Source organism: Monopterus albus, unplaced genomic scaffold (genome assembly GCF_001952655.1).
Source record: "Monopterus albus unplaced genomic scaffold, M_albus_1.0 scaffold43.1, whole genome shotgun sequence".
In the NCBI taxonomy this organism is placed as follows: Eukaryota; Metazoa; Chordata; class Actinopteri; order Synbranchiformes; family Synbranchidae; genus Monopterus; species Monopterus albus.
In genome coordinates, this window is record NW_018127923.1 from 2,223,734 (window position 1) to 2,233,940 (window position 10,207).

Below are 10,207 nucleotides of genomic sequence, written 5' to 3' on the forward strand. Positions count from 1 at the left end.
TCTTTGTTGTTTCATCCTGGATAGTGGCTCTGACGCTCACTAATCCTTGGCCTCCTTCCTTCCACTTAGTGTACAGTCTCAGGATGCTGGACTTGGGGTGACACCCGCCGTGCATTGTAAGGAGCTTCCTTGTCTTGAAGTCAGTGGCCTCTATCTCCTCCTTTGGCCAGCTTATTATGCCAGCGGGGTATCTGATGACCGGCAGGGCGTAGGTGTTAATTGCCCGGACTTTGTTCTTTCCATTTAGCTGACTTCTCAGGACTTGCCTTACTCTCTGCAGGTACTTGGTAGTTGCTGCTTTCCTTGCGGCCTCTTCATGGTTCCCATTTGCCTGCGGGATCCCAAAGTACTTGTAGCTGTCCTCAACATCTGCTATGTTGCCTTCAGGTAGTAGCCTTCAGGTAGTGTGTATGTATATCAACCTTTCAGTTGATTTATCTTAACCGTCACTGCAGTGAGTGGCCTCCGAGTTGCACAGCAAAGACGATGCCTGACAGATGGTTCATTAGTGGTGTGAGGTGGAGAACTTGCATAAGGCAGATTTCAGATGGAACTTAAACTGAGGAGACCACTAATGTTCTTAAAGGGTAGAGGGGTGGAAGAGGGGAAAAAAGCAAAAGAATGTTTACTTCAAAAGACGCATGGTATTTAAAGGTTATGACAAGTTGTGTTATTCTTACGTCTACCTTAGCTATTAACATGCGTATTATTATATTTAAGAAGCACCACTGACTGCATTTCTTTCTCACAGTAGACTGTAGTTGTCATGATTTGGCTACATCCTTGGTTAAAATGTTAACAGCATGTTGAGTCTGTTTCATATGTTGGCATAAACTAAAATTGATTAGCTGATTTTTTTTAAATGATTGATGATGACCATTGTCTTATTTTGTAGATGCTTTTGTGATGAATGATGGTGCTCAGCTCTAAGTGTAGTGACAAACACATTGCTTTAATAATGAAAGCTAAGACATGAGGAGTTGTGATTTCTATTTCAGTACAGTTCTGTTCTTGATATGTTTTTTTGCTTGTGTAATTTATTTTTCCCCATGGCAGATTCTACAGATCCTAGTAAGAGCAGTTGTTGAAAACCTGACGGACAGCCAGGGTGAGCAGGCAGTAACCCTCCAGCCCAAACTGAAGGAGCTCCTGGGTCGAGTCAGTTCCCGCCACAGTGGTGACTCAGAGATATGGCGGCAGTATGCCCTGCTGTATGGTAATGGCCGTAGCTCCAACCCAGACGACAATGAAAAGGTCTGTGCCATATGTTCCACATACATTTTTCGTATAACTTCTGTACCCACACCTACTCATACAAAATCAGCAATGAGATGCAAGTAGATTTAAACGTATGTACATTCGCTTAAAATAAGCAAATTGAAAATATTTTAACTTAAGGCTCTAACAGTTAATGTATCAACTGTCTATCAGGAAGCCAGTTAGCTTGAACACAAAGTGTAAATACAGACAGGTGACAAATTAAGGGAAAATAAAGTTACTTGAATAAATGAGTGGTCTCTTCCAGTATGACGGAGCTGTGTTGTTGTTTTTGGCTTTGTTTAGTTTTTACAGTGTAGTTGGTCTCACATTTGTCCCTTGAATAATGAAATGACATAGACATCACGGCAAAACCACTTTATAAAAAGAAATTTATAGTGGAAAAATGTAAATGTAAAACAGTCTGATATGGGACAAAATGTCCTATTACTGTTGTGTGAGGTACGTCAGTGTCATGTAGTCAGCTGAACCAGCCAATAATTAAAACCCCAAGATAAAAAAGAAAGTGAAAAACAAATGAGGAGAGAAAAGTGGATGACTGAATTTGACTTCTGTGTGTGTTGGCTTTATATAACAGTGGTGGTGTTGACCTTTCAGGCTCTACAGTTCCTGTCCAAGGCCCATCGCTGTGAGGTTCAGACTGGTGTTTGGGATAAAGAACCTGGTCTCTTCAAGGAGGTGATGAAAAGAGCCATTGATATAGGAGAAGGTGAGAGCACAAACTGTGCAAATATCATGTCATCTTTTTGTTTTCCCAATTTGCATAATAATCCCAGTTCTTATGGGAAGTTGAAAGGAAAACAAGAAGTTCAAAAAATGGCTTGAAGTCTCTTCCTGTGTGTAGATCTGTGTAGATTCCAGCCACTATTTGATCAAGATGGGTTAATAGTGTAGTGCAGACCTCAATTAAACACCCTCAAAGTTTGGATATTATTTATTAACAGCCGCTTCATTGAGTTTATTCTAGTCACATTAAAATGTTCGACATAATAGAAATGTTTTTCTTTTCCAGAGAATATCTTGTACCTCTCTATTCTAGACCTCTACAAAGTCTGTGAAAATCTATGATATAAGATAAGATGTACTGTGCCATTTGTTTCCCCAACAAGGAAATTTGTTTTGGACTCCATAATGAAGTATCTCAATAAAATAAAAACAGACAGCCCAGGTTTTCACACCCAGTACATATAAGAGTTATTGCACAGGACCCTGGAGACAGTTGTCTGCACTACCCAAAGTAGAATTAAGAGCTCTGATACAGGCTGGAATAAGTGAATACAAGTAGTGATTCAGCCTGCCTCGAGGAACTCCGTACCTCCTGCCAAGAGGTAAAAGCTGAAATTCACTGTGTAAAATATGAGTAAAATTGGTCAAGTTCCATTCATGCATAAGCTGAAGTGAAAGATCATTTTTAACACCAGTGACTTTTGTAGTAGATTTGACCAGCTGACAGATTTGAAACGTCAGCTGAACTGACATGTTGCCACACCAAGCAGTAATTCTGTCATGTATAACACTCTGCAACACCGCCTAGTAATAAAGTAGCATTAGTTTCTGTTCAAGTCTCCTCAGAACTCCTTTGATATGTTTTAGAACACAGTGCATTAACGTGTACCTTCCAGGTGAGTGCACTGTCAATGTGCACTCCTGAATACTTATAGGAAGTGACTTGTACAACAGACTGACTATGAGTAATCAACTGCATGTTGTCCCCCACTGAGCTCTGGTCAAGCACCATCTCCTCTGTCTTCCTTACGTTCAACATGAGCTGATTAGTATCACACTAGTGTGAAAATTGATCAATCCCAGAGCAGTAAGCCAGTGAACTAATGTTTGTGTGCAGTAGACTGAGAATAGCTGCATCATGTGAGTTTAATCACAAAGTTTCCAGGATAGTTACTTGTGCATTCATTAGTGTATAATGTAAAAAAGACGGGGGCGCTGACACGTGGTGCACCTGTACTACTCAGTTTAGACACTGAGACGCCATTATTAGCTCGGACCTGCTGCATATGGTTCGTTAAAAAAATAACAATACCAACTAATAATAAAAGCGTTAACATGCATGTCCGTCAGTTTCTGAGTCAGTATGGCCTTTAAGCAAACTGAAATGGGCCTAGACTGATGTTGACTGCAGATTTAAGAAGAGACTTCATAATGATGGAGGTCAGAGCTGTAGGCCTATAGTCATTATTCAGTTTTGGGCACGGTAATTTAGGGACAGGTATAATGGTCAGCTTCTTCCAAAGGGCAGGGATGGAACAGGAATCTACTGTTTTTTGGAAGACTGGGCACCATTCAGGTGCTAATTCCTCTGCATCTCTTCAAATAAAAAACAGATATCCCATCTGGCCCTGTGCCTTTTTTTTTCTAGCACATAGGCTCTTTAATACTATCTGTACCTTGAGGATAAATCTCAAGCCTACTGCCCCACTCAGCACCTCCCTACATCTTAAAAGTATCCTCTGGGGCAAGCTACGTTTGGTCCATGCCACCCCACTCTGTATCTCTGACATATAAATACAGCCATCAACCAGTAGTGGTCTGAGTAGTATGGAGCTCATGACGGTTGTAGTGTTTGTAGCAAATTCACAATTTTGCTACTTCCCATTTTTACCACCTAGACTTTGGGGGAGTCAAGTCACTGTCACCACTTTCAGGTTCATCCAGTGAGCAAGACTCTTCAGGCGTGCAAGTACAACATCAGCCACTACCAGCCAGCAAGGATGTTCGAACCAGAGTTACATATTAGAAAGTAATTGTATGACCTTTGGTTTAGATTGGTCTACTGCACAAAAACATTAGTTCACTGGCTTACTGCTCTGGGACTGAACTGCAAACAAAACAATGAAGAAAAAAAAGATGTTTTCCATTTTTATACAAGACAACAGGTATTAATGTTTATATGTGTCTCATTACTATCAGGTGGAACATAGAGCTTTGTCTTTGTGGTACAGTACACACAGTACTTGTCTGTATTGTAGAATTAGGATAAGGATAAATGCCAAGTGTTTCTGTATCTCAGCCTCCACCCTTGCACTACACGTATGACCCGACCATGGGTGTGGGTGCGGTACCTAAACAGATGACAGGACTCCAAAAGAAAAGAAAGCAAAGAACAGATAAAGCAGAGCAGGAGGGAAGTGCCTTCATAAATCTGAACAGGGTGACATGTGCAGCAGCAGCAGGAAGGGCCATGAAGCCGCTAGTTTTCCTTTCATGTGAGAGAGAGCTGACATGTTCAACAGTCAGACGGAGGAAGGGAACAGTGCAGGGCCATGGTCCCTCAGTATTCTGGTGTCAATCCAGCTACTCTTATTCAAAGCAGAATCATTTGTGTGGGAAAGCGTCTGAAGGCACACAGTTAGTTAGCTGTTATTATGGAAAATTTGGAAATTGCTTTTGTGTTTTGCCAGTTGTCAGACAAATAACAAAAGAAGCAGCACAATTCCCTGCATCATCATCATCACCAACAATTGGTGATGATGGTCTCTCAAAAAACCTTTTTAAGAGACAAGATAAAATAGTTCTATGTCGATGGTAAAGTAAAACACCAAATACTTCATGTTGGTTGGAAAAAATCGTTTTTTAAATACCACTTTAGGCTCTGGAGACTTTTGATAGGTTCTTTTCACAGTCTTCTGTCATTTTATAAAATAATCAGTGAAATTAATTGTTAGCTGCCCTTTTGATATATAGTGCAGAGCATCATAATGAAAACAAAGAAACAAGCAGGTTCAGTCTTTGTTTGCAGTAGAGGCTGCATTTAGAATGGACATGCTGTGGTAATACAAAGTGAAACTTTTGGAATTAACTGGATTTGTGTACAACTTTGTCTTAGAATATGGTCAAATATTTACATAAGTTAAAATTATGAACAACCCAAATTCATCTTAGCTAATAAATTATTTAGTTGTTTCATACTGAATCAATCATTCAAACATGTTGGGCATGTATGTGTACCCAAGCAAAATCTTAATGGATTTTAAAGTAAGAATAAAATACTTTTTTTCTTATTTTTCTTCTGAAAGGAAACTTCAAACAGCGAAAATCACACCAAACAGCAACCTCCCTAATACGAGTAGCATTCACATTTGTAAAACTGTAAAAAAAAAAAAAAAAAAAAACCAAAAGCATCTAATGTAACTGTTTTGCTTACAAATTAGATGGCTAAATTAGATTCAGTTAGATTAGATTAAATTAAATTAGATGGCTGATAGAAAACAGACGTTCTGGCATAGCTGCCTTGTGCCCTGCTCAGTATGTGTTGCTGAAGCAATTCTTATTAAAACTGTTTGTTCCTGTTTCCTTTGCTAAAAAGCTGATATTAGCTGATATGTTGTCATTAAATGCATCAGATATCAGTTGGGCACTAATGCAGATGACATTTCATATGTAAGATCTTAATGTGGAAAGTAACTTTAACAGTGTAATGCAGTGGAGTAAAAAGTACCGTCTATAAAGCAATGCCATGCTTTACTGCTGCTGCCAGTGGGGGTCATGAAGTGAGGAATTGGATTTAGCAGAAATTTCACTGTATGGTGTGAGCCAGTTATTTACATTCTCATTTTGGAAAGTACAGTACAGTTGATTTAAGTTTAGTGTTGGCATTTTCAGGGGGTTTCTCTTTTACATGGTTATAAAGTATCAACATTTAAAAGTAACAAATTACAATATACAAATTACATATCTAAGAAAAATTAAAAGGAAGAGATTCAAAGAAACTTCAACTTGATCCTGTTTCTGAATGTGTCTTTCAGTGACCCTCAGCTGCAGTAAGAAGAAGAGTCATCCAGTAGATGCTCTTCAGATGCTCTCTTCCACCCGCCTCAGCCTCAGGAGTCTGGTCACCAAAGCTAAGGTACATTACAGCCTATTGCTCAATCCGAACACCATTCCTCTTCATGATCACTGCGCTCCATGCCCTGTGGCAAACCAAACTTTCCCATAAACCTTTCTCTTGGTGTTAGCAGCCAAGTTGCTCAAATGTAGTAAAGTCAAAGAATGTTTAAGGCAGTTTTAAAAAGTGGCACTACTACATACAGTAGTTTGTCCTCCAGAAGGCACAGTTAGGTTTATTTTTCAGCTGCAGTTCTTTAATAACAGAATTTAAAAGATTTGTAACAAAGTGTTTGTTAATGTTAATTATGTTACATAAATCATTTGAATGTATGATTTATCATGTTCTTTTCTAAATGTTAAAGTATTGATCTCAAAAATCTATCTCTACTCAAGATGCAAGAAAGTGTAAATGAATGGATGCAGCACACCCCAATTATAACTGTTTTATAACTTATAGCTCAAGTTCACAGTCAGTTATTTTTTGCCATAAAGATTTACAGTCGTAGCCAAACGTATCGGAAAGCCTGCATTCCTGTCAGATAACACACCACTCCTCCCAGAAAATTGTTAAAATCACAAATTCTTTGGTATTCTCATGTTTATTTCTTTTGTTTCCATTGGAACAACAAAAAAAGCCAAATCTGGTCCATTCCTCATAGAACTCCAAAAGGATAGGGATAATCAGCTTTATTGGCCAAGTATGTTACACACAAGGAATTTGTTTCCAGTACAGAACCGAGGTAGCCATCTGCGGCACCACCTCAAACGATGGCTCTAACCATCGGGGGCAACGGGGGGGTTCAGTGTCTTGCCCAAGGACACTTTGACATGTGGTTTGCAGGCACCGAGATTTGAACCTTTAACTTTCCGGTTGGGGAAACGACTGCTCTACCCACCGCACTGTCGCCTCCACCAAGAATGGACTGGAAGGAATTATTGACACCCTCAGCTTAATATTTGGCAGCACACCCTTTGGGTAAAATCAGTCATTTCCCATAACCATCAGTGAGTTTCTTCATCCTCTCTACTGGAATTTTGGACCACTCTTCTTTTGCCAGCTGCTCCAGGTCTCTCAGGTTTGAAGGGTTCCTTCTCCACAGCTGCTGTTTGAGATCTCTCCACAGCTGCTCTATGGGGTTTAGATCTGGACTCATTGCTGGCCACTTCAGAACTCTCCAGCACATTGTCTGAAACCATTTCTGGGGCTTTGTGAAGTCTGCTTTGGGTCATTGTCCTGCTGTAAGACCCATGACCTCTGATGGAGACCCAACTTTCTGACACTGTGCCCTACACCAGTGGTCCCCAACCTTTTTATCACTGCGGACCGGTCAACGCCTGACAATTTTCCTGCGGCCCGGGGGGGGGATACGTAGATTGTTTATATTGTAAATATGTAAAATATAATAATAAACGTGAATCCACTGTGTACTCGTATGCAACTTTATTAGCAGCTTCCTTGTAACATTGCGCCAACAACATAACATGAGTATAACATCAAAGTCTCTAGTAACATCCTCTCTGCCCCCTAAATAAATTATAAAAAAATTCACGTGGAAAAATAAATAAATGACAAGAACCAGCAATTCCACATTTCTTTCTCTATTATCTAAATATACCTACACAACATTTTTGTTTTTTTTTAATATTAAACACTCCATGAATGTTATTTTTCAACAGCTGAAATAAAGTTGCCAGTTTGAACCGTCAGATAAGGCTCCTGCATGTTTGTGTGCCCGCTCTACTGGAATTTTGGACCACTCTTCTTTTGCCAGCTGCACCAGGTCTCTCAGGTTTGAAGGGTTCCTTCTCCACAGCTGCTTTATGGGATTTAGATCTGGACTCATTGCTGGCCACTTCAGAACTCTCCAGCACATTGTCTGAAACCATTTCCGGGGCTTTGTGAAGTCTGCTTTGGGGTCATTGTCCTGCTGTAAGACCCATGACCTCTGATGGAGACCCAACTTTCTGACACTGGGCCCTACACTGTGCCCCAGAATTCATTGGTAGTCTTCAGATTTAATAATGCCTTTCACATAGTCAAGACATCCAGTGCCTGAAGCAGCAAAGCAACTCCAGAACATCAGTGAACTTCCAGCGTGTTTGACTGTAAGGACGTGTTCTTTTCTTTGAAGGCCTCATTTTGTTTTCTGAAAACAACAGAATGACGTGCTCGACCAAAGGGCACTATTCTAGTCTCATCTGTCTACAGGACACTCTCCCAGAAGGATTTTGGCTCCCTCAGGTAAGTTTTTACAAACTCCAGCCTGGGTTTTTATGTTCCTGTGTCAGCAGTGGGGCCCCTGGGTCTCCTACCATAGTGTCCCTTGTCATTCAGATGGCAACAGATAGTGTGAGCTGATACTGTTGCACCCTGTGTCTGCAGGTCAACTTGAATTTGTCTGGAAGTTGATCGAGGTTCTTTATCCACCATTCAGCAATCCTTCGTTGCAGTCCATCATCTATTTTTTTCTTTGGTCCATGTCCAGGGAGATTAGCTACGGCGCCATGGGCTGTAAACTTCTTGACAATGTTGTGCACAGTGGACACAGGAACAGCCAGATCTCTGGAGATGGACTTGGAGCCTTGAGACTGTCCAGGATTTCCCACTGTTGTGGTTCATGACAAATTAAAGGAGAATCGCAGGCTGGACATACAACTATTTCTGATGATTTTGAAAAGGTGTCAATAATATTGTCCAGTCCATTTTTGGAGTTCTGTGTAGAATGGATCAGATTTCACTTTTTCTCAGCTTTTTTTTTATGTTGGTCCAGTGCAAACAAGAGAAATGAACATAAGTATACAAAAGAATTTGTGATTGCAGCAATTTTCTGAGAGCAGTGGTGCCTTATCTGACAGAAATGCAGCGGTGCCAGTATTTTGACCATGACAGTATTTCAGATTTCCCACACCAGCATTTAACATGCTGGTACATAAAGTATAAAACACTAACAGTCAGAGGCTCCCCATTCTTCCTTGTCTCATCCACATTCATGCTCGTGTATCAAAGTGAATATCCCTGTGTTAAAATGCCACACATGTAACCAATATGAATAAAAATAACTATGATTCTTGAGTGATGTACTTCATTATTTCTCATCATTTCATTGTTTACCTCTGCATGACTTTCTTTCAGCAAATGCACACAGATGTGGCCACAGGTCAGGTCCACAGTGACCTGCAGGATGGTGTCGCTACTCTGGAGCAACTCATCGCCGAGCTGCAGGAGCTGAGTGCAAAGCTGCGGGACCAGTCACAGTGAGCGTCCTCACAGATGGGCCCCCAGCTGTGGCTCTGAAGGCTCCCTGATAGTCAAGTCATCAAAGACTAACAGTGACTCTACAAGTTTAGTCATCAGCCTTGAACCTCTTTAAAGAAAATAAAACTAGATTGGAAGGACAAAGAACTCAGTATGTCATCATGATGTTTTTTTTTGTTTGGTTTTTTTTTTTACTTCTACCATGGTCCCTTAAGGCATCAAACAGTAAAATATTTAAAATCCTCAGCCTGCTTCAGAATCGTTCTGTTACATTAAACTGAACAGCTCACAAAACAACCTTCATTCATCACAGAATGATCTTAAAGAAAGAGCTGCTGGCAGTTTGAGTTGTTGCACCTGGCTACACAAAATCTGCTGTTTGTTTTGAGGCTGAATCTCCTGTGTTTTCTACAGACTCAGACCTGCAGCTATGACTCTGACTCCCAGCTGTGCTCACTCTGCAAACCCACCTGCAACTCCTGTCTCTTATGTTTTGGTAATGGCTGGGAGGAAGCCATTTTAGCTCGGTCATTAGCAGTGGCATATGTTTTTTTTTTTATTGCTGACCATTTTGCAATGCCCAGAGCATAGCACTGGTCTGTCATTGGTTTTAGTTGATTTCAACCAGCTTGCACAGACTTAAAGGTTTCTCTGTGTGTAATCATTAGGTAGGTAGGTAGGTACTTTATTGATCCCACAGTGGGGAAATTTCTGTGTTACAGCAGCAATAGAGAACAACCAACATAACACCATAAGAACAGACACATAAGAACAGAACTTCATAGAAACACCCTATCTCCACTAAACATTTCTAATACATAAATTATCTAT

General features: G+C 40.4%; 1 protein-coding gene across 1 annotated transcript in view; it reads left to right on the forward strand.

Moving 5' to 3' along the window:
* The window catches only part of ttc27 (tetratricopeptide repeat domain 27), a 100,179-nt gene extending 90,589 nt beyond the window's left edge, over window positions 1-9,590 (forward strand). Inside the window, exons 17-20 of the mRNA XM_020599910.1 lie at window positions 1,057-1,254; window positions 1,876-1,987; window positions 6,039-6,139; window positions 9,254-9,590. Of these exons, the coding sequence (XP_020455566.1) occupies window positions 1,057-1,254; window positions 1,876-1,987; window positions 6,039-6,139; window positions 9,254-9,379 (537 nt within the window). The 3' untranslated portion in view covers window positions 9,380-9,590. The remainder of the gene's footprint in view (window positions 1-1,056; window positions 1,255-1,875; window positions 1,988-6,038; window positions 6,140-9,253) is intronic.
* The last annotated feature ends 617 nt before the right edge of the window (window positions 9,591-10,207 follow it).